The 25,570-nt window shown below is 37.6% G+C and overlaps 1 protein-coding gene across 5 annotated transcripts; it reads right to left on the bottom strand.

The window, feature by feature from the left end:
- Window positions 1-2: 2 nt before the first annotated feature.
- cdc14 (cell division cycle protein 14) lies at window positions 3-7,051 on the bottom strand. 5 transcript variants are annotated; one of them, XR_013001458.1, is made up of 9 exons: window positions 6,730-7,051; window positions 6,347-6,612; window positions 5,975-6,272; window positions 5,535-5,904; window positions 5,115-5,453; window positions 4,907-5,035; window positions 4,355-4,642; window positions 3,983-4,079; window positions 3-3,709 (listed from the first exon to the last, which is right to left on the bottom strand). XR_013001458.1 is itself a non-coding variant. In XM_031990959.2 (8 exons), exons 1-8 carry the CDS (start codon window positions 6,776-6,778, stop codon window positions 4,040-4,042), a joined length of 1,779 nt encoding a protein of 592 aa, XP_031846819.1. In that variant the 5' UTR covers window positions 6,779-7,051; the 3' UTR covers window positions 3-4,039. The 5 variants fall into 5 exon arrangements, 4 of the variants coding, with proteins under 4 accessions (XP_031846819.1, XP_031846818.1, XP_031846820.1 ...); XM_031990959.2 differs by having other exon boundaries at window positions 3-4,079; XM_031990958.2 differs by lacking the exon at window positions 3,983-4,079.
- Between the last annotated feature and the right edge of the window lie 18,519 nt (window positions 7,052-25,570).

Raw genomic sequence — 25,570 nt, 5'->3', positions numbered from 1 at the left:
CATAATTCTGGAAGTAAGTAAAATACATAATTTTTATTAGATATACAACATAATATAAAGTTGTTATTGCATGTGTGTAAAAAGCAAAGTACAATCGAGTAGTATTTAATTGCTATAAGAAGTCTCATGTATCATAGTTGTTAAATAATACTTCATTGATATTTAATGACAATAAACTAATATTTTCTAAGTTTTAATACAATCGTATCAATGAATAAAAATATTTTTTCAATAAAAATCAATACATTTTGAGAGCACTAGAAAATACTATGTTTGTCGAAATATAACATAGTATATGTTCTATATTAAATTAAGAAAATAGAAAGTAAAGAAATTTTATATTGACCACTTATATGTTTCTTTATAAAATATATGAAAAAATGTTTTCGAAATTTTATTGCATATTTTAAGGCAAAATCGTAAATGTTGCATGATTTTTACATAATTTCATCTACAAACCAGATGGCCACCAACTGAAACTATTTTGTGAATATATCCAGCTTCACAAATATAAAATTTCTGTAATATATGTTACTAGACTCAAATTATTAATGTTTATAATACATCTTTTTTAACAATATTCAACATTGAGTATGTCATATTTAAAAATTTAAATCGAATTTCTATGTACAATTACAAATGTTGCACAATATTTACTACTTTCAATTATAAATTAGATTCCAGAACAACCAGTTCACAACTTATTTCATGATTCTATATCAATTTACTCCACTACTATATTCCTTTGAATTAAAAGCTGTACTTTCTCCACAATTTCAGACATTTGGACCTACTGTACAACAATATATCATTTTATATTATTAAAATATCTTTGTCCTTAAATATTAATGACACTTCTTTTTATAAAATGCATTAATTTCTTAAAATATTATTTAACTTTTACGTAATCTTACATAATTGTCCTAATATTTGTGTATAATTGTATAAATGTACCACGTATATACATAGACTGAGTAACATAATGCATTAATACATTTACCACAGAAAGGACATAATACGAACATAAGAGAACTTGAAATTTCACAAATACATCAGAACTTCATGGAAGAAAAAATTGACAAAAAAAAAAATAATCTGAAAATTCTTAGGGAGACACGAAATTGTTTAATTTCACGTGTATACATTTTTTTCGTTCAATATATTTTTTACAATAAATTTATGTGTGAATTATGTTAGGTTGTTTCAAACACATGTATCATATTCTGTGTGTATATACGTGGTGTACATAGAGCACACATATGTAGAAGCATCTGTATTTCTGTGAATAAGCTATATTCACATAAATTAAAATATTACAGTCGTTTATGTTATACATTGTTAATATATCTGTGAATTTAATTACATATTCTACAATGCTAAAAGTTAATAAAATTTTAACTGTACATGATTCACAGTGTACATTATCATACATCATTTGAGTGTATTCCAATTACTTTTAAAATTAACATTGCTATAAATTGTATGTAATTATTCTTAAGTATTTAAAAAATGAAGAAATCATAAATATCTTCATAATATTTTTTAACGAAAATCTTACTTAAACAATCAGTTCATTATTTACATTGCGCAATTTTCTGATATACAAATGTAGAACAATAACAATCTGTATTAAAATGCAAAATAATTTATCAGCAGATTTTTAATATTGTATTTTTCATTGTAAAACAATAATAAAAAGTACGAAATCTGATAAACTGGGAAAATGAAACTATCTACGCATTCTCCCACTCTCTCTTTCTCACTCATTCGCTCGCTCACTGTTTTGTAAAAATAGGTATTACAACTCAGAACATTTCAAAGCAGTGGTTTTTCCGGAGAAGTATATATAGCGTGAAATAGATAAATATTCGTAATAGTATTAGCTTATCATCTTACATTGTTAATCATATTTCATTGCATTATTAATACTAAAAATGTATTCGTTTCACAGAGTATGTAATACTATAAAAAAGAAAAACTTCGGCTTTTAACTGTATCTTCCGATCAAATGACATAATAAATTAAAATGATTAGTAATCTTTATGTGTGAATTTCATTTAATATTTTCTCTAAAATATTGTCAAAAATTAAGCAAATACAAGTAATCAGATATGAATAAACAATTCATGGGCTTTCTCTATAGATATAAATTGTAAGAAGTTAAATTTTTTATAATATTACGATTTTTACTTTTAATCACACTTTTTGATATGTTTTGTATCAACGTTATCGTTACATTCTAAGTTAGTACTTATTGATATAGTAAATAGTATGAAATTTTACATAGTTATATTAAACAATAAAACGTTTGAAGACACAGTTAAAGTTGCTATAAATAATAAAATGGATAAATTGATCCAGTTCCATATTGTATAATGTTTTTTCCATGTTCATTCTTCATTATTACATTATGAATGCAATATTTTTTTTATTAAAAGAAAAACATTATATTTATATATGTATATTTGTATATGTTTGTATATATATATATATATTTATATGTAGTATGATTAGCAATTCAACAAATTTATGTAAAGTTATATGTACTTTTGAAGTTTACGCTCATCATAAATTGTTGTTTCAACTTAAAATTTGAAATATATATTTTAAAATTACATTTTAAATGAAGACAAATAAATTGTGTTAATCGCACAGCTATAAGTAATAATGCACATTATGATTGTAAGTTTCTATTCGCTATAATCTTCATTTATATGTGAGACACATAAGTATGACTAATTTTGTAAATGTTAAAACCATATAATAATCCAATTGTTGACAATTATTTCACAAATGTCGAAGAAGGAAAATGTCGTCTAACAGATTAAACGCCCGCCGGTTCACAAGGACCTGCCACAGATTTTAGATTCATGTTACAACAGCATGCGTGTCGGTCCTTGCGTACTGATCGTGAGGCTAATGATCTCGTTTAGGAGACATCGGTTTTTATTCAGTTAATTCTTTAAGAAAAAGAATACAACATAAAAACGTCAATGTAATTGATTAAAAAAAGATAAACAAGCAGCGGCCAACTTGATGGCCGTCTGTGGCCTAAACGGAACAGCAAGCAAAAATAGCTGGGCGTTTAATGTGTTAAAAAATTATTTTACACGAAAATACGTGATATCTACAATATATCATAAGTTCAATTATATCTACACGTAAATATAAAATCTTATGAAATTTAGGATAAAAATGATGGAAACCAATAAAATCAAAGTTGTATATACGTTTTTAGAAATTATTTAAAAATATTCATATAGAATTCTTTTTTCTGACCAGCAGAAAGATAATGTAATAAAGGGGAACTAATTGAAATCAAAATTGATTTTTTTCTTTCGCGAACGTTCAACGTATCACAAAACAGGGAAGAGTCTTTTAATACCTGTGCAGAACACAGGAGGTCACGAAAAACTTATGATCCGATATACAAGTGTAAACATAAAGTGAATACCTTGAAAAAATGATAAGGACCATTGTATATATATATATTCGATTTTCGTTGATTATGATAAAAGCATGGACAATAGTTGCTCAAGTTGAAGATTGGAGATCAGTGAGATGGTTTTACTGAATAATTGGATTTAAGCGGTGAGATCTTCGGCGCTGGTGAGATGCTCGAATTACTGGACTGTCCTCTCCAACGCCACTGAGAATATCGGTTAGTCATCTGATAAATGCAGTTTTATAACTTTTGCTTGTGCGCGCACTGCAAATCACAGAAATAAAAGGGAACACTTTGTTAGCCACCTCAGGAGCTACTTCATCCCTAAGCTCTAAATATAGCTTACATAGCTGACACAGGCCTGGACAGTAATACAATTTAATAAGAACGATATTTTATTTCTATAATACAATAAATTTTGTAAATAACACGCATGAATTACGTTAGTTGGATAGTATTTACATATAAAATTCATAAACAAAGTTGATTTTTCTATTATTTGTCCAGGCCTAATATTATCTTAAGAATTGTAATTACATGCTTTAGATGGAAATTACATAATGCATGCTACATGCATGTTAGAGTAGTGGTCAGTTAAATTGAAGTCCTTGGTACTGCTTCATATCCTTTTACACTGTACACATTAAAAATTATATAATTACAAAACATACGCGTTTTGTTTTGTCTTGAGGTATTAGATTTCTTGACGATAGTTAAATAATAACTTTAATAAAAGGATAGAAGCTAAATTACAGGTATATAATACAATGCAGAAAAAGAGCTTATTTTATAGAGAATATAAAATAAAGCTATGTTACAATAAAGTGCAGAAGTCGTGAAATTGTTATGAAGAGAGCTATATAACTGTTACTTGGCAAAACTTTTAAAGTAACAGTTATGGAGACTTACTGCCTTAGAGAATGATAGCGATTTACTCGATCTGCAGACCTGAGAATCATATTCATGCCTTGTTGGGGTTGCGAGACTGAATAATTTGCAGACGCATGTGAAATACGAGTCTCTGTGATGCAGGGAGTTCTTATACTGGCCCTTGTCACCGGTTTCGATACGGATATTGTCGTAACGGGAGTAGCGGTGGTTGTGTTGTTGTTGATATTATGGATCTGTGTTGCTGGTTTAGTAGACTTAACACGACGCGAAGATGGATCACAGGTATTGTTGACCAGCCAACTGTTTCTATAATTTTTAGTAAAAATAGTGATCCTGTATTTACTTTCACAACGTGCAATATTAAAACCCGAAACAGATTTGGTACGTGGCTAAAGCGAAATGCATAAAAAAATGTTATGAACACATAAGAAGTATTAGAAAATTAAAGAAAGAAAAAAGCATGGAAAAATAAATAAAGAAAATAAAGTAAAACGATGAAAAACAAAGAAAAAAAAAGCAATAAACGTAAGCAGTTAAGAATAATTATATAAGCAAAATTACTTAACTGACCTCTTAGCAATAGCAGTTGTGGTGGACCTAGGTAGAACTTTCTTTGTCGAATCCTTTTCTTTATTTCTAGTTAACGCATTACTTGTACTTTTCTGACTTCTTGCTTGTAATAATGGTCTTAAGTAAGGACTAAAAATATAATGCATATTCATGAATAACATTCTCCTTCCTTGGAAAATATATTAAATTAAATTGAAGTAATATTTACTGCACAACTGTTGAAGATTTAGTAGTTGTATTGATGGTGTGGTTTGTTGGGAAACTTCTTCTCTTGGCTTTGATTAAGTTTAATTTTCCACCCTGAGTCAAAGGCATATACTTAGTTGTACTGGTGCCAGCAGTAGGAGTGTGATCATCTAATGTAATCCCATCTACCCTATGCATTATTCCCGAAACGTTATCTTGCACTAAATGAGATTCTTTCAAATTAGAGAAGAATGCCATTTTGGGTCTGCCAACTATAGAATAAATTCCATATTTGTGCACTGTATTTCCATTTTCTGATTGCAATGGTTCTTTCAATAAAGAATGAAGATATGGTTCTTTTCTGCAATTAATTTTGCTTTTAGTCATACTTGTCAATTTTAAACATTAATTGATGCACATAATACTTGACACAAATCCATACTTTTTCAACCACTGTTGCTGATGTCCAATTACTGAACCTGGTCTACATATTCTTATCCACGCAATTGTTTCGTGAGCAGTTAAATGATAATGTTTCATAATATAACATCCTATTAAAGAACCTGTCCTACCAAGTCCCGCTTTACAATGTACAGCAACAGCACCACTAGCATTCTCTGCTATTTTAAGAAATTGACGCATAATTGAATCTGTTGGAGTTGAACCATCAACAAAAAACAGATCTTTGTGTTCAAATCCTGCATCCGTAAAACTGGAAGCGTCATAAATCTTTTTATTAAGACGTATAATTGTAGATACATTGTTGCGTCGAAAATATGTAAAATATGATTCTGGTGCATGAAGCGGATATCCTGTAGAAATATGAACAATAAAGTAGTTAAAACTCATATCTTACCCTAAAAACCTCTTATAGATACATACCATTTTCTATTTTAGATTTAGCATAAGGTCCACAAAATGCAATAAATTTACCAGGGACAATCCAATTCAAATCTCCATTCTCTACTCTTTCAAAATATTCATATTCTTGAACACGAAAATCTTGAAAATTAAAAAATCCAAGTCTGTGGCACTTATATATGGCACTCAAACATTCACTCAATGATATTCGGTACCATGGTGTACCAACAGAAGCATCGCGGAACGTAATAAATGGACAATTGGGATTACTGGTTAAACAATTGAATACATCTTCAGCTGTACGTTTCAAATATAATATCTAAAGAGTATATCACTATTACTTAATCCGATTATACAATATTTCTTATATTAAAGTATTCAGTAATATCTTACCGCATAACTTCCTATGAGGAAAGCAGCGTTCACTCGTTTCTCTGGATCCCCAGTTGTATAATGAATAATCTTTTTCTTCTTCAAAGTCACTGCTTTCATTTTTTTATTAACCTTTTGACAATAATGATATAACATTGCAAGATTTAATGGACCAAAATCATCGTAAAAATTTTCATAAACTAATTCGTCGTCAATACTGAAATAATGGGTGTTTGGAGTATTCTTTGGCTTTATCATAGTACTCAATGTTACAAAATATAATCGATCTAAAAACGTATAAAAAGAAAACATATCATGTTATTTAAATTTAATTAAAACACCTATAATGCAAATTAAAATTTGCGATTAAGTTTTATTTTGCGATATCATTAAATGTCCTTTACCTTTTATAAACTCTGTTGTAGATACTAATATGTCATTTGTATCCTCCATTCTTGGTTTATTCTAACGTCTTTCCTTCTGTGAAAATCAACCAAACAAAACTGTCATTAACACAACCAATGAAACAAGGGTCATAATTCAATTAGTTCCATTAGAGATTAGAATAAGTATATAAACACATAAAAAGTTGAAGTAACTGTAATAAAAATAAACTAGATTTATCTATTTACAGACAAGTATATTCATAAAGTACATTTCACTGATGTGAATTCATAATTAGAATACCATACATGACGATACCGTGTATACTCTATTAAAGACTGCTTACACTTACCTGCGTGACCGTTACAAGATTCAAACTTGGTCAATCGAGAGTCGGCAATGGCCGATCGGTTGAGTCGCACAACTCTTCCGGTTATATTACACATTCAAATATTTGATATTTTGCATACATCGTTCTGCTCGTTCTTATTATTTCGACATTAGGGTTTTTATAAACTATATATATCGAAAGCTTTGTTTCTTATGTATATCAACATCATTATCCGCCATAAGAGCAGAAGGTACTTTTCGTATACACTGCCATATTAGTTGTTTTCAGAATATTAAACTGATGGCTATTTATGAAAACAACGTTTTGGGCAAGGAACATCGTAGGATGTACGTCAACGTTTCTTTAAAGGTTCGAGCTAAAACTATAGTTGACACTACACGTTTACAAGAAAATTAGGCACACTGTGACGACTCTCGTTCGAACTTTATTTGGAACGGACTGGGCAATGATTATTCCGACCATTGAAAAACAGCGCACCCTATGTTACGAAACATTCGTATATCTTTTCCAATATAATATTTTAAACTTTAATTATATAATAATTCTATATATTTCTCTTAAACTCTTAAACCTTTTTATTATAAATATTCATTTCTTCATATATTACAACATACCTATATTCAATATAATCAAATAGTGATATCGTGTTTACCAGTGTCGGTTACCTATGCATTTGTGAACCATGGCCTTTTGATTTTGCATAATTAAATGAATATTTAACGCGTAAAGTATTCCCCAATATGGCCATCGTTTGTTCTATGTATTTAATCACGGACGAATTAAACACAGGATAGTCGTAATACCCAACAGACTTTTCTAGAGTTTTTAAAATATCTTTCACGTTAAAATTGCATTCAATATTATAAACAATATAAGTACCTTGTATATCATCGTCTCCTTCCTTATTTTTCAAACCTAATTACTTATTACCTATCCTGCTTCTTCCGGTAAATTTTTATTTCACATATACACATGATTATTCTTATAACAGTAATATAACATTTCTATTGCTTGAGGCATTTTTCATTTAAAATTTATAAACACGGACCTTTAAAGATTTGTTCACGTTACATTTTCAACGTTATTTTCCTTGCTCGGGAAAGTAAATATTCACGTTGAATCTATGCTACAGTTTCTCCGTGGCCGAAATGTGACTTACCCTGCCATCTGTCAATGACAACCGATCAGCTTCCATTTTGCAGACTCAACACTTTGCGGGTAAGGATCTCTCGAAGTATTGAAAAAGAGAATTAAATTCTACATCGAGGTCTCAAATGCCAGAGACAGAAAGCTAATCACTGATCTCTTGTTATATAAAGAAATCAATTGTTCACAACTTCGTATTCGAAATATGAAAACTTGATGTCGGTAAAATAATATTCGTCCTCAAAGGGTTAAGTCGGTACCTGTACCTATGGTAACAATACAGAAATTTTGAACCCTTTGCCTTATAATAACGTGTCAGACTCGTGAAGATTTTAAATAGAATTTAACCCTTTGAACTCGAAGCTGTTTCTCACTGACATTACCAGCAACTCGAATTTTAATAGAAAACGCGTATTAACATATAAATAAATAATACGCGCATGTGGAGAAAAGTCATGGATGTATCTTACTGTTTTCTATTAATTATAGATATAAATGTTATAATATATTTAACGACAAAATTTCACAGTTTGTAATGACAAATTTTAAATGGCTCTGCAACGGAGCCCGCGAGTGCAAAGGGTTAATAATCTAAGGTTAATAAATATTACTCGATTCTCTTGAATTTAAATGAAATATTATTCATTAATTATTATACTAATTAATTATTATACTTTAGAGCATGAACGTGGAATATGTCTAGAATTTTTCATCTCAATAAATCATTGTGCCACGGAAATTTCGGTTATATTCTGTTTATAAACTATATTGATTTTTTTGAATAAGATATTAACATATATTCAAGTTTTGGTAATTTTGATATATTTTTATGTCGTTTGTTTTCGGAGCTTTGTATACCGGTATTCTTGAGCATGTGTCATTTAAAAATATTTTTTTACAAAAATCGCATCAATTATAATTGAGAAATAAATCGTAAGGTAAAGGGTTAACACTAGATTTATGGACATTTATTCTATACTTTATTCTATTGTTCCTATCGAACTACGTGTTCGTTTATATAAATCGCGAAAATTGTAGCTTCGAAACCAGAGTATTGCAACGCGTATTCGCATAATTGCACAAATCAAGATCGACTTAAACTATTACTAAATAATGTTTAAAAAATTCAATGTCCGTCAAATTGACGGGTTCCGTAAACCTAGTGTTAATATCGATAAGATCCTGCCAAGAGATCTGCAATATCTACTGTGGTAGCAGCTAAAAGAAGACGGTGTCTCCAAACTAGCACCGATGGCACTGTCATGCAGACTTGCAACTGGCAAATCCCACAAACCATCGTATAACCGACAAATTTTAATAGTCCATTGATCAATTTTTACTACTAACGAATCTATTTAAATATAAAATCTATATTTCATCATTAACACGTTGAAAACACGATTTTATAGAGCAAAATACACAAAATGGAAAGAACACACTATTAAATCATTTAATCCTCATATCAACATATGAACACAAATTAACAATGTATTCAATAGTTTTAATAATTTTATTAAAACAAATATATTTTGTAACTTTGAAGTTACAATGACGTTGAACGTAAACGCCTGTGTGTACAGAAGTTTAAGTTGATTAATTATTTAATGTCGTTCGTCATTTTGCAATAAAAAATTGAATAAATCAGATAGCATTGTCTATAATATAAAAATATCTTCAAACAACTATTGTTTAATCAAGTGAACTATAGTAATTCAATTTGGTTGGGTGTCACCGGTGACCCCTATGGCATTCAACGTGTTAACCCTTTGCGGACGAAGATTTTTGAGAATACTGAAGATGCTTTCTCTAAGAAGCTAAATTATACGTGAAAATTTCAAATACTGCAAATACTGCAAACAAAGTTAAGATCGTTGTTTTGTTATTTAGTGATTTAAATTACTTGTTTGTAACTTGCCAGTATAGGTATTTACCGATGTCGACATTTCGTCTCGCCGAAATGTTCATATTTGGAAGACTAAGTCGACGAGTGATTTAATTACTTGAACATCTAGAGACTAGCACGTAGTTTCCCTTTTCCTATTGATTAAGCGATCGATGGATAATTTAATTTTATCTGTCGAAGGATTTGTATATATTTCTAAGAACCTTCGTCTATATTAAATAAAACTTCGATCTATCCAATGAAAGTCACGGTAGAATCAATCGTCCTTCACCCAAACGACAGAAGCGAGGGGTTGAAAGCAGGATTCTCTGTCTTCACGATGAAAACGACACACGTACGGTGCATAGATGGCGAAACGATTCCCAGAGAAAACTATAGAATCCAATAAATAAGAAAATACAAGGGTGAAAGCTCGGGGAAATTGAATAAGCGCGATTATCGCGAAGAAAAACGGGTTGACCTATGGCTCCGGTCGGGGGAGCGATCGTTAACGAGGAAACCCTCCGCGATATCTCAATCGGCTCGGTTATCGGACGTTAATGAATTTCCAGCGGCGGTTACAAATCCCCGTATTACGAAATTAGCCCGAGACCTTCGGCTGGCTTCGGGCCCTGACCAGCCTAGAGAGAGAGAGAGAGAGAGAGAAGAAAAAAAAAAGAGAAGTCGGACCCGCGTTTCCGAACGTCATAAATCACGAAAAATAGGCCTAGAACCAGGGGCGAGGGTGGGGGCAAAAAATCGAGACGGTGCAGCGGAGAATGGAAGATTAACATTCTTTCCCTGCCTCTGCCTTTGTGTCATCCGTGGGGAGATTGCGAACACCTCGGCTATCCGTCCGGCGAGCATAATTAGAAGCTTCTCCGGTGATTTGCGAAGGTGTTCCGTGTGGGCGATGATTAACACAGGCCTACCAGCGAATTAACACTGCCTGCCATTCCCAATCGAGATCATGCGAACGTCCGAGATATCAAAATCTTGGAACCCTTCGGAATCGTTTCGAACTGTGGGAATTTACGAAGGTTCGGTCTGCGTGCTGACCCCTTGCCCTATGATTTCTTTCGCAATTGTGCTTGACGGAGGTTTTATTGTTTATAATTCGGTAGAAAGACAGATTTTGTACTCTGTGTCTACGTCTATTTAGACGGTGCAATTAATAGGACAATAATATTCAGTTTGACTTTGAAGAACTGAATGACATTTATATTCAAATTTTATTTGAAATCTTCGTGAGTTTGAGTTATGAATATTGTAGGTCAAAGGGTTAAGGTGAATTTAATTGTGTTTTTGCGGTTATCTCTATGCATTTTGTATTGTTGTATTATTCTTAGTATATTCATGAGGCACTTTTTTGTATTTTGTATTTCAACTGAAACTGGCAACTAGTAAAGTGGACTGTTTAGTACTCATTAAAATTAAAATACACTCATTGCGATTTCAATTGATATTCTAATGTAGATGCATCTGAATAATTCATTTATTAATTACCTACAGAGCTTTCCGTATCTTGTTAACCATTTGCACTCGAAAGTTTTTCATTGGAAATATTCAACAGTTTCCAACAATACATAGATGACATTGTCTGAAACGAATTTAATGATAATTCACAGATGAATTAAGTAACATTTATTTAAATATTTCACATAGCAGTACAAAGTTTCATTCAGAATACTAATTATTCAAGGTCGTTTTGCTGTATCGAATCAAGTGGTCGAGTCACCTATCGAAAGTTTCTCAATGGAAATATTCAACATTTTCTGACGAGATATAGGTCATACAGTTTGAAACTAATTTAACGATAACTAATAACTAATTTCAATAATAACAATGCAATTCAATCAAATGATTTAATACTATATTTTTTCCGTTTCGAGTAATTTGTACTACGAAACCGCGCGGCATTCAACGTGTTGAATAGCCAATAGTCACTACTTTTTACCATGACGAGTATACTCGTCATGACACAAAGTCCTGCAACTTGTCCATGACGAGTATACTCGTCAAAGACAGTTAACTGGTTAACGTGTAATAAGTAAGTAGTGAGGTTTAGTAAGTTTCAGAATTATTAACCCTTTGCACTCGAGAGGTGACTCTCACTCACCACTTGATTTCATACAGTGAAACTATAAAATTCCATATTTAATATTATACCTCGTATAACACATCAATTTGAGAAATCTTGAAATAAAACAGCTTTGTTCCTCAATGTATGCGATTTCTCGTCGAGTTTCGCAGAATATCTTCTTTATCTCATCAAGAAAATGTTACAATATTTTTCGTGAAAAACTTCCGAGTGCAAAGGGCTAATAGGCGAAATTATGATTGTACATCCATTTAATATTATACCTCGTATAACACATCAATCTGAGAAATCTTGAAATAAAATAGCTTTGTTCCTCAATGTCCATTTTTCTTCGAGTCAGTTTCACAAAATATCGTCTTTATCTCATCAAGAAAATGTTCAAATATTTATCGTGAAAAACTTCCGAGTGCAAAGGGCTAATAGGCGAAATTACGATTGGACAATGTAGTCGACGTAGGTCTCCATTGATCGGCAGGGAGGACGAGAGCCACGAAAGTATCCCGTAGCCAAATTCCTGACGAGGAAGACAGGCTCCTCTGTCGGGTTCGTCATTATCTTGATATCTCAGCTGGTAGCATGGTCGACGGTTTTTGTTTTGGACAGCGCGTCGAGTGCACCAGGGGGTAGGCCCAGGGTGGTCCAATTTGTCTGCCGGTTCGATATTGTTACGAGCTCATCTTTAATAATGCAGCCGCAGACGACGCGCATCGTTCCCCGGCGTTTTTACATACGGGCGCACTTTGTCGGTGCGCCCGCCACGGGGGGAAATAAAAATGTCCTCGGGATCGATTACGAGGTTTATCGGCGTTAGGAATCGGTGACTAATGACGTACGCGAGTTTTGAAGACCTTATTAGTCCCTTTTCGAATATCTCTGATTCGTAGAATCGCCCGGGGGAATTCTTTTAATCCTTCGCGGACGAAGATTGTTTTTAATGAACAAAACCTTTCGCGGATTCTGCTAAATTAACCATATGGGGCCCATATAACTTTGAAGTCACATATCAGTATATTGGCGTCTTGTTGATTTATTTCATTTTGCACTCAATGTGGCGAATCAAATGAAGTGATCAGTTAATCTCAACTTTTATACGCTCATGCGTGAAAGTTTGTCATTGTAAATAGAAAGTTGCGAAATATATTCGTTTGATGAAATTATTGAAACTATTGAATATATTGTTACGTCGTATTCGTATGTGGATATTTATTAATTTTGTACTGCTGAGATTTTGTTACAATCGTGAACAAAAACTCGGCCCATAGAGGGTTAAACGCTGAATACTTAAATCATAGAGGATAAGGAAACAGTGTACTGATTTCTTGCTGTTCGAATAGTTAAATCATTTGTTCGCAACTTGGTATTCCGAACATGGAAGTTTGATCTCGGCGAAACGCCGAAATTCGTCCGTAAAGGGTTAACCAGTTAACCGTGGAATTTAGGTGGAAAAACCTCTCGTTCTGCGCTCGATAAAATCGTAAAATGGAGGGTGCACTCGTCGAACGCAGGACGAATGCGCGTAGAGTATATTTCGACCCTTGTACTCGAAGTTTTTTTTCATTCATGTTACCAGCAACTCGAAGCAATTTCAGTGGAAAGGTCATATTCACGTACAAGTAAATGACATGCGCGTTAAAAGGAAAGCCGTTGTATGTTATTGTTTTTTGAATTGTTTATGGATACAAATGTTATAATATATAAAAAAAGAAAAATTTATAAAATTTATATCCTATACACAGTAGTTTTTACGATTTGTCTTTGTCTTTATGTTATGAGTTTGAAGACAAACTTTAACCCTTTGCGGACGGATGTCGGGATTTCGGCGAGATAGAATGTTCAGATTTGGAAGACTAAGTCACGGACAAATGATCTAATTACTCGAATAGCAAGAGATCAGCACGATGTTTCCTGTTTTTCTATTAATTAAGCAATTGATATAGAATTTAGTTTCATATGTTGAAGGTTTTGTATGTTTCGGAGAATCTTCGGCCGCAAAGGGTTAAACGGCCCTCGAGTGCAGAGGGTTAATTAAAGATCAAAGCGAAACAAAGAAGAATTACATGTTCATGTGGAGAAAATAAAGAATTCATCGCTGAAAGAATTAGTATCGTGTCAAGCTTTACGATGACGTGTATACTCGTCGAGCACAGTTAACTGGTTAATTAAGGAAACCCCCTGCTTCGGGATCGACGAGCCTTCGATAAACGTCGCCGCTGAAGAACGGGCATGGACGTTTCTCTTTCGTTCGCGTTTCCATTTACAAAACACGTTATTATTGCTCGTTGCCTCGTAATTCGTCGACTCGAATTTTCAACTGTGCGAATTTCGGAACGTTCCTCGAGGATTCATCGGTTTCTTGTATTTCGATACTTCTAAGCTGTAGCCAGTTTTGGATCTTTTACAGTGAAACATGCTTCGAATAAAAGAGTAACACCTACGCAATCGTCTGAAGCAGTATTTCCTTTTTTGTGCCATGCCTCATTTAAGCCTTTTTAAAATTCTAATATATATATATATATATATATATATACAAAGGAACTACCCTAAAATTATTAGATTTTCCACACATCTTAATTTTGTACTGAGAAGAGATACTATGAAAATTAGTTGTAGTTGCTGATAGATTACAAAATCATCTGGAGTGTTAAGGGTTGATATTATATTACAGTATTTATTATAATATTTTTGATATTTCGTTCACGCGCGTGAATACCGTGAAATATATCAAGCGATATTTCAAATTTCAAAACATTGGTCTAAAGAGTAAACCGCGTGGAAAGTTATCCGAAAAGTACCTTTCACTTTATTCATATAATCAACGCACATTTCGTCTCATTACATAACTCCGATCTACTCCTTCCGATCATCTTCCATCAACCTTTCCTTTCCCGAAAAGCCTCGCATCTTTCCATCACTTCTGCCAAACATTACGAACACACGAAAGAAACTCCTAGGACAGCCGAACACCAGCCGAACAATAGAATTTTTCTTATCCGCTCCACTTCGTTGTCCCCTCGCGTGTAACGGCGGCCCGAGCTGAATCATGACAACCGTGATTCAATTAAATATTCTAATACGGGTCGCGGTGTCCTGTTGCCTCCAATTATAAACCGATTACGGTCTAATGCGGCTTGATCGATCGGCCGCGTTATCCGATACGATTTTTCCCGGCCCGCCAGGGGCGGATAGAACACTGGGATCTGTAACAACAACGCGAGAGGAAAGTCGATCTATGATTAATCGCGGCGAAACTCGTTCCGGCTCGCCGCGGTAATCAGAAAACCGCTCCCGGTGAGCTCGAAATCGTTTTTGCCGGCCGGTGGCTCGTTCACGTACTATGTAATTAACGTCTACCGAGGCGTAAGATTTGATTCGCGTCATTTCTTCGTTTTCTTGCCGGCCTTGCACAAGCTTTTCCTTCATCCGGATAACGCGCGTCTACCGTGCGCGCATTAAGTAGTTCATTAAACTACCGTTCCGTCGATTTTCTTGCGTCCGCGGCCGCCATTAACCCGATAGACCCAGCGGGACTGTGTCATTTGTATATTAAACGTACAAAACGTTCGATCCTTAATGACCCGTTGCACGAACGGACTCTTCCTTTCCCGGCGACACGGCTCTCCTTTATTGTGACACGACGCCGACGTTTCGTAAACGTCACGGGGATTATTTTTTAGAGCGCAGAATTCCGAATCGGAACGCTCGCCGCGCAATCTCGCTCCTGTGATTCATTTCAGTGTAAACACTGCCGGGGACGTCACTTTCCACTTATCACCTCGGTGGTCTTTCTGCTGGCAGATAGCCCGTGAATGAGTCGGTGAAATGTACACGTGGAATGTCCGTGTCCGATTCTCGCTCTACCTCGCGGGGCACTCCCTTCGCCTCGATCGGAAATATTTCGGATCTTTATGGGAATCTGGAGAGGACTCTGAAGGATTTGTGGGGAAATGTTTAACGATTGTATAGATTTTGGTATCTTTGGTGGATTGCTGAGAGAACTGAATGTTGATCAGATGAACCTCTTAATGCTACTTGGTCAGTCTAATTAGTCGTTACAATAGTTGTCATTCTACATAATCTTGTTATTCTTTAGTAGTTCTTTAATCTTTTTTAAATACTCAAGTCGCTTTCAAAATAAACGGTTCAATTACTGATTAAACTACAACTCCCATCAACGGGAACTCGAGGAGTCAGTCGAAAAGTATCTAACTCTCACTCGATCATCTCGATTGCTACAGTCCTAACTGAAACCATTGAACCTCATTCAACATCATTCAAAGAAATCAAACTATCTTATTTTCTCCTGTACCGACAGGCTCTATCTTCGTTCGCGTAAAACGAACCCACGTAACGGATTTTCGCGTAAATCGAGGGTCAGGCGTATCACATCGGCGGATTCATCCCTTAACCAGTTAAGTGCGTTCGACGAGTATACACGTCATCTTAAAATCATAATGATACTAATTCCTTCAACGATAAATTGTTCAGTTTTTTGGATAAACATGGAATTCTTCGTTTTGCTTTAGCTTTTCGTTAGAATATATGATAGGCGCATTTTTCCTGCGCTTAACGAGTATACACATCATTATTTGATTCCATTGCAAGCATTATCGAAGACTTGAAATTTAATTCCACAGTTAACAGGTTAACCCCTTGGCCTATGATTTCTTCCTCAACTCTGATCGATACGGCTACTTTGTCATTAATAATTTCTTGGAAAAAGAGAAAAATTCTAAGCATATGTTATGCCTATATTTCCTTTTAAGCATAACAGTTGATTACAGAGGAATAATATTTACTTTGAATTCGAATGAACTAATATATACAGGGTGGGACGATAACTATTAGCACCTCAGATACCTTCGAAATTATAAAATATTAAATAAATAAATTATGGCGATAATAGTTTGTTTGCAGGTGGAGGTACTTCGTACATTTGAAGGTCACCTCCATTTTTTTAAATGGATCGGTATGTTTTTGCTTCCGTATCATGATGGAGGATCTTAAAGCGAATTCAACGACCTATTACACAAGGTCACTGAAGGTCATAGAAACTAGAGAAAGGCGATAATAGTCAGTTTCGATAGTAAATGAAACATATGTTTATAGTAGGTGTTCGAAACGATGAGCATCACTGTCAGTGCAACATTGGATTCTTCTTACGATTGACTGACTAGCGAGTCTTACAGCGTCAGAACTTATTGACGCACAGGCTGCAATAACTCGCTGTTGCATGTCGCAAGGTGTAGTTGGTACTTCGTACACTTTATCTTTCAGTGTTCCCCATAGAAAGAAATCTAGAGAGAAGTCTGGTGAACGAGCTGACCAACGACAGTGATGGTCATCATCACCTGCAAAAAAAACTATTACCGCAACCGGCTGAGCCCCTTCGTACTGTGCAATTTTATTTCAGCAAATATTTCTGTGAAACTTATAATTTCGAAGATATCTGGGTTCCTAATAGTTCTTGCCCCACCCTGTATATATTAGTTCATTCGAATTCAAAGTAAATATTATTCCTCTGTAATCAACTATTACACTAAATAGGAAACATAGGCATAACATATGCTTAGAATTTTTCTCTTTCTCCAAGAAGTTATTAACGACAAGTAGCCATATCGATCAGAGTTGAGAAATCTGTGAAACTTATAATTCCGAAGATATCCGAGGTGCTAATAGTTATTGCCCCACCCTGTATATTTACTGAATCACGTTGAAAATCTTCACCTCCCTCGTTGTCGTTAGGGGTTAAGAAACAGCTCGCCTACGCCCGGTCGCAATGAAGCGGACGAAAGATCGTGGAAACGGTTCGCGATAGGTGTGGAAAATGTTGACGGACAAGGGGGACCGTGCGGAGAACGATCGCGATTACGCAAACGCGGATAAGAGAGGCCAGAAAAGGGGTTAGCGGCGGGGTGGGTGGCGAGGTGGCCACCACACACAGCGAAGAAGGTTCGAGGTTTGTGGCTCGTTTGTAGGCGATAACGGCTTATCTAAATAGTTTAGACATGAATTACACAAGCGCGAGTTACATTTATGTTTCATCACGGCTTGGCACCGTCGGGGCCGTGACGTCCCGTATCTGTCGGCCGACGCTGCTAACCCGAACGATTCTTTTTTCTCGTCTCCCAGCCTCCCCCCGCCCCCCGCCACCTCGCCGCCCTCGTCGCTGCGCCTTTTCCTTTATTTCTCCTTTTTTCCTCCGTTTTTTTCTTTTTCGTCGCTTCTGGCCTCAACGTTACAAATTGCTTATCGTTCCCGGCGTTGGCAGCTCGTCGGATCGCCTTATCGCGGACGTCTTGACCCCGTCCATTCCGTGCGAGATTTCAGTCCGATCGGCCTAGACTACTTACTCGACGATCCTCTCCGCGCGCCGTCCACTTCGACCGCGCGCTATCGGGAATCGAGCTGGAATTAATTTTCCTCGACCCCTTTTCCCCCCGATCTCCATGGAAGCAGCGGGAAAAGGGACCGGTGGTCTCGATTTCCACGTATTCGTTCGCCTTATTGGGCTGGATCGTTGGAAATAGGGGCGCGGGGCAGGATATTCGTGGATTGGTGTTCGATTATTTGATTGTTGATCGGTTGGGTGAGTTCGAAATTGAGGATAGTCTTTTTCTTAACTTGCCAGCAATTGAAATTCGTTGGGACCTCGTTTTCGCTTAGATTTTGTCTGGTCACGACGGTGAAAGATTCGTTGAATCTTTGTTAAGGAGATTTGATCGGTTAAGTTCGAAATTGAGGATAGTCTTTTTCTTAACTTGTTAGCAATTGAAATTTCTGAAGATTCGATTTGGTCACGACGGTGAAAGATTCGTTGAAACACTGTTAAGGGTTACTGTATCGAAGATCGTTAGAAGTGTTAATTTACGTCGGCTGTTTTATGGGAGCTTCTCTAATCTTCAGCTTTAAAAAGTATGGAAAGCGAACTCTGGAATATTATCTAGCGATGGTGTATCGGTGATGCCGGTCTCCGCTGTCTATCATTATTGACAGGCGTCCGGCGACTGAAAAATGCTACAGAAATCGGTGAAACTGAAGAATCCCGGGACGAGCGCGCGTTAGATAAACAGTAAATAAATAGTCGAACTATTGTAGGACGGAACGATGGCTCCCGTCTTGGGAAGCAAAGATCAGGAACGTCTGTTCGCGACGCTAACAGAAACGACAAAGAAGGAAATCTATTCGTGCCGTGAGGAATCCCACGAAACAATCAGAAAAGCGACTGGGCTCTGTGCAAACGCGTCGAGTCGTTAAGAGGAAAGAAACATAGACCGCTCGCTTCAATCTAGCCATCAACGGAGTCATTCAAGAGATCCTCTCTCTGAAAGACACACGACCAATGCACAAACAGAATAATTCTCCCTGGAAACTGTGAATTCCGCGGTGGAAACGAGCCGAGCCTGCCAACTGCATAATTAACTGTACACGTACGCGCGCGGGGTTATTCGAAGGCTTTCAAAAATTCCGAGAATAAATAATTTTCAATTGATTAACGCTTCAAGGACAGTCGAACGATGCTTCATTCAGTCGTATTTAAATAACGTTCATTAACACGTTAAGCGCCATGTCAGTCACTTGCGACTGACGCTTCTCAATGACTAGAAAACAATCGTAACATGCAAGATAACCGGTGTAAAATGTAAATGTTTAATAACGTAACTAAGTTGATAATGGTGTAATGCAAATATTGTAACGGCAAATAATAGTTCTTCCTGCTTTTCTTTGCTACAAAAGAAAAGCTCTACGGGACGCTTAAGATTTTCGTGGCGCTTAGCGTGTTAACCCTTTGCGGACGAGAGTCGACATTTCGGCGACATGAAATTTTCGTATTCGGAAGAGACAGTCGCGGCTGAATGATTTAATTACTCAAACAGCAGGAAATCAGCACGTAGTTTCCTTTTTTTATATTAAATAAGCAATTGATAGGTAATTCAGTTTCATCTACTGAAGCTTTTGTATATTTCAAAAAATCTGTTGCTCTGATTCTCTATTTTCGGACACCTACTTCCTCTTCCATATTTTAGTCTGTAAGTATTCGAATTACAAGGAACCTCAGTATCCAGCATTCGAATTCTAAACCTAGCGCTGAAACTCAAACTCCCTACTCCGCAAACTTCGAATTTACGTCGTCTTCGCTAGTAATAATCCATCGCATTTACCCTAATCATTATTCTAATTCAAAATCAACCCTCACCTCTTTCCAAACAAATTCTACACTACAATTCCTTCACGTTTCCTCTTCAAACTATACATTTCTCCTTTAACACTTTCACGTCCGGTGACACCAACGTGGTGCCATTTGCATCCCGTTTATTATTTGCGGTGACCTCAACGTGATACTATTGGAAATTACTATCAGTATCATTTAATAAAAAGCAGCTAAGTTTATTATGTTATAATGAACTTTATATTTTATACTTGTACATTTTAATGAACAACTTTGCAAAAAGTTCCGGCGACAGAGAAGAAAATTTCTGCGAACCGTGCGGACGTGAAAGTGTCAACAAGATACTTTCCCTACAACCTCACTCAAAAACCCAGTAATCCGAAAATCAGAAGACAAAAAGTCTCCAATCCTAAGCCCTTCGTCTCCACCCTTTCCCTCAATCAAACCGAACACCCCTAGGACACCTCAAAAATCCAAAGAAACTCCACTCGACCGAAGCGAAGGGACCCAAAGCAGTAGAACGAGAATCCCCGAAGGGTCTGATTAACAGCGCAAATCGTGATACTTACTCTGCGTACCCCCAGGAACAAGGTTCTCGGTGGGGGTGGCGTGGGGGTGTCGGTAGATCCTCCGCGGAGATACGGCGCATGAACAAGGTATAAACAAAGCGAGGAAAGAAAGCCGGGTATACTAATGGCCCCGTGGCCGGGGTGTAGTTCCGTGGGCCGGACGTGAAAACATCTCCATTCCTCGGGTCACGAGGGGCCCCGTAGCGGAATTCATAAGAGAATAATGTCGGCCCCTCGAAAATTAATTTAATTTGTACTAGAAACCGACGAGGCGGAGAGTGCCGGGGCTCCGAGCGGGATAGACGCGGACGAGTGCGACGGAGAGAGGGCGAACGGGGGTAGAAGAGGAGGGCACGAGGAGAGGGGAGGTGAATAGGCTGCGTTCCTCTCCGAGGGCGCAGGTTAGGGCACCGTGGCGGCGGGGAGGGGCTAAGATGGACCCCCGCTGTGTAATATATAGCGGGCCAGTTGGCTCGAAAGGCGCTGGTCTGTCTCCGCCGCGGACTCCTTAGCGGGGCACTGAAACTTTACCTCCCATAATTGATACGAATGTCTTTTCAGGCCGCGCTCGAACATCGCACGGCTATTTAGCTCGGCCTCTCCGCCAGACCTGGGACCGACGCTCCTGCCTTCTCCGTTCCTCGCTCTCGTTCGGCTTCCTAGTTCTGCCCTGTCCGTCTCTGTCCGTCGCTTTCTCTGTTTCTTTGCGGACGGTCGATCTGCCACGTCAATTATCAACGCGTCCTTTCTTCACCGATCCACGATGGACTCGGCACTTGACCCTTCCCGGGTAATTATTGGCTGGATCCGAGGCCGATCTCTTCCGTGGCGGTCGCCTTCCGCCGGGACGACGGTCTCTTTTCGTTGAGCTCGATCGTGGAATATTGGTACTCCGGCTCGCTGTTTGTGCTGGAGAACGGTTATTGTGAAATTCTTTTGGAATGGAATGTCGACGCTTGGATGGTGTGATTTTTTGAATCGCTACCAGCGCTTATTTCGATGGGGTACTTAAGTCTTTGCACCCGACAATTTTTTATTGGAATATTCAATGTTTTTCGATGAGATATAGGAAACTTACATGAATCAAGAGACAAAGCTATTTTATTCTAATATTTCACATCCATGCGTTATACAAAGCTTAATAATATATGTGAGCTTATAATTTCACTATGTCGAATCAAGTGGTGACTGATCACCTTCCGAGTGCAAGGGTTAATTGTATTTTCTTCAATACGATAGATCTAAACGAAATATTAGGAAAATGAAACTGAAACAGGTCATTGAGTTCCTAGATGTAACGTAGTTTATCATTTCTAATAACAATATCCATAGGATTCATTTCCCTTTCATTATGTAAAATACAGGATTACGGCCGTCGCAAATATGTAACGCTGATAATTACTTTAATCCTCAACGGTCGTAAGTCACCTCTCACGTGGCATTAGTACTTTGTCCTTACTATCGTATATCACATGGTAGGTGACAAGAATCCTATTAAAACTCGTAGAATGTGGGATTCCTTGTTAGTTAAGTATCAGCAACGGAGCAATTAACATCGGAGTTTTCGAAATCAACTAATGAAAATCATGTATAAAAAGCCAGTGCTCGAGTTAATACTAGAACCATTGATTTCACTTTTTCAGTTATTCGACAGATAACTCTGAAAAAGAACTAGAGAAGCTGGTTTAATACACAAACTGAATTGCAGACCAGCTGAAGTCTCAATAATTGCACTGTCCGCCCACCAAAGGGTTAATCGTGTTCTCGTTTAGACTGGACACTTGTATGATAATGTTGTGCAGTTTTGCAGATGAATGAGCGTAGATCTCTCGATCAGCGAAATCGACGGGATTCCCGGAGTCGCACGGCCGATCGAAGTTTCTCGATAGACACGGCCGGTTCACCCGTGGGGCGGGAGCGAGGGCGACCGGCCCGTGAGCACTCGCAGAAGAATTAATTAGCCGATCTCGCGCGTTGGTGGGCCCGAAATCGTCGTTCCCTGTGTACGGCCACGGCACCGGTAGAACGAGCCACGGGTAATTAGTAGGTACCTACCGATCAGCATCTGCAAGGTGAACGAGCATTACCATGCTTAATGAGTGCTGCGAAGGGTACCCGTGAATCTCTTTGGCCGGTGTGTAAGGGGATTTCACCTTGGCCGTGTTCTATCTCTACTCGATCGGACTCGAAGCGAGGACGCCTGGGTCGCGCGAAAATTCAACCCTCCCACTTCCCACACACACACCACGACCGCCGTGTTTCCGACGATTGGACACTCCGATTCCACGAAATTCGAGCTGAAATCTCGCTTGTTTCACACTGGAACTACCGATTATTTAACCCTCGGTCGCCATTTCGTTTGATATAGCGAAGTTATAAAGTTGGACGTTTAACATTATGTATTGCGTGATGCGTCGATGTGTTAAATATTGAACGAAATGTCTTCGTTTCTCAGTGTATGCGTTGTTTTTCGGTAAGTTGGTTTAAAAAATGTTGTCTGTTTCATCAGAAAACGTTTTCTAGTGAAAAACTTTCGAGTGCAAAGGGTTAACCAGTTGACCAAATGATACTAATTCATTCCACGATGAATTGTTTATTTTCTGTTGTTTATATAAACATGTACTTCTTTGTTTTGCTTCGTTTATTGATTTTATTGCGCACAAGACGAGAGATTTTTCAAACTAAATTCCACAGTTAACTGGTTAAACTGACTTTTATAAATTTCTACATAAGAAATCTTTATGAGAACCATAAGCGTGCGTTTATTGAGGTTTCAATTGCGTTGCGGTTCAGTTTTATTACTGAATTAGTTAGAATTTTATTTAATGATTTATTTCTGTTATTACCTGCTTAGAAATGGCAAAACGTCCTGACCGCGCTATTCGCGATCCTCTCATTAGTTAGAATTTTAGTATTTAATGATTTATTTCTGTCATTACCCGCTTAGAAACGGCAAAACGTCCCGACCGCGCAATCTCCTCATATAAAAATAGTAAAGCGTCATTCAGTTTCCGCGAAGACCCGTGGCGCTCAAACGGTCGAAACATCGAAGTGCTTACAAAATCATCTCCGATACTCCATGATAGTCGAGCTACAGCGCAATTTATATTCCATTCGACTCTAGTGAACTGACACGAATCAAACTCACTCCATTTGTTTCTAATCACGCCGACACGTTGAACGTGTCCACCATTAGTTAACCGGACAACGCCGGAATCCTCCTGCGACGACAATACGACGCACTACCGTGCCAATACTAGCAACTATCGAATGGCTATCGCGCGAGCATCGGTTCTTAGAAGCCGCGAATAAAAGAAGCGGAGGGAAGAATAGGTAGGTGGGACCGCGTTCATGAATTTAAGAGGGGGTAGGCGGCGCATATAACTACCACCGAAGTCAGAACCCCGGAGAGATTACGATCTAAGTATCCCCAGAAACAAATGCCGAATGCAACTCGCCCATTGCCGGGGCCTTTGTCGGCTCTGCGAGCGGTACCCTGTTCCCGGTACCAACACCTGCACGAACCCGGGGCCCCACAACCTCGTTGCGAAGCCACGCTCTCGGAAACGGGCCGTGTGCGTGGCCTGTCATAGAGAACTGTTATTGATTGCTCAATGCGAGAAAGCGGCGCAAACCGCGGCTCACTCCTCCACACCTTCGCGATCTTCTCCATCTCTTCATCTTCTTCTGCTTCTTCCTCTTCTTCTTCTTCTACAAGCTCCTCGTTCCTCATTCCGATATTCCTACGGTTGCTTGAGAAATGTGAAGCCAAGGTATCGCTCGGAATTTGTGTTCGGGTTCGCAGGCGTTGAAGTGGATAATGGTCGATGGAAAGTTTGAAGATATCGTAGATGGTTCGAACGTATCTTTCAAAGAACGAATCGAGTTTACTGTACGACGCGCTAAGTGTTGGAGCTTGGAAACTTGAGCGTGGTTGAACTTGCTGCGAGGATTGAGAAAGGTCTAAGTTTCTATATTTAGCTGGAAGACCAGCATCTATGAGAAGACAATATCTTCGAATAAAACTGTACGCCTTGTGAAAAGATTCGAATAGAGGTGTGTTCTAACTAGTTGGCAGACGGGTTCTTTCAGCATACCGGATATTAGAATAGAAGTTCTCCTATTAGCAGACGATTCTAGGTAATGAAAGATCATTCCGAGCGGTCAGCCGCCTCCAACTTTCATTCTAGAAAGCTAGAACTCCGGTTCCAGCGGCGCGCAGCCGCGTCACCCGTGAAAACACCGAACAATAGTATTTAATTCCCGCTGACTATCCGTCAGCGGGATGGTACACATCGGTGAATAACCGATTCCCGCATTCTTCGGATTCATCTGGCCGCGGTGCAGCCCGTACCACTACCGGAGAATGCACCTTTCACGAGACCTCGTACCTACCAGCTTTCCAACGAATATAAATGTTAATACGAGCCGCTGATGCAACCCGGCCACTTTGATTTATGGACGCATCAGCGGTTAATAACGACCGCGATGATATTAGCCACGACACGGTGAACTAGCCAGCCGATCCTCGCGAACCGGCGGAAGATCTGCCTCATTCATCCTCGCGGATTTCGCTCGTGCCGTTGCCGCTCGTCTCGTGAACCAGTGATCTGAAATCTGGAGGATTCACCGGGAACTTGGGAC

The sequence above is a fragment of the Nomia melanderi genome, chromosome 2, assembly GCF_051020985.1.
Source record: "Nomia melanderi isolate GNS246 chromosome 2, iyNomMela1, whole genome shotgun sequence".
In the NCBI taxonomy this organism is placed as follows: domain Eukaryota; kingdom Metazoa; phylum Arthropoda; class Insecta; order Hymenoptera; family Halictidae; genus Nomia; species Nomia melanderi.
Note: the sequence above shows the minus strand (reverse complement) of the source record. Positions and strands in the feature narration are given on the sequence as shown.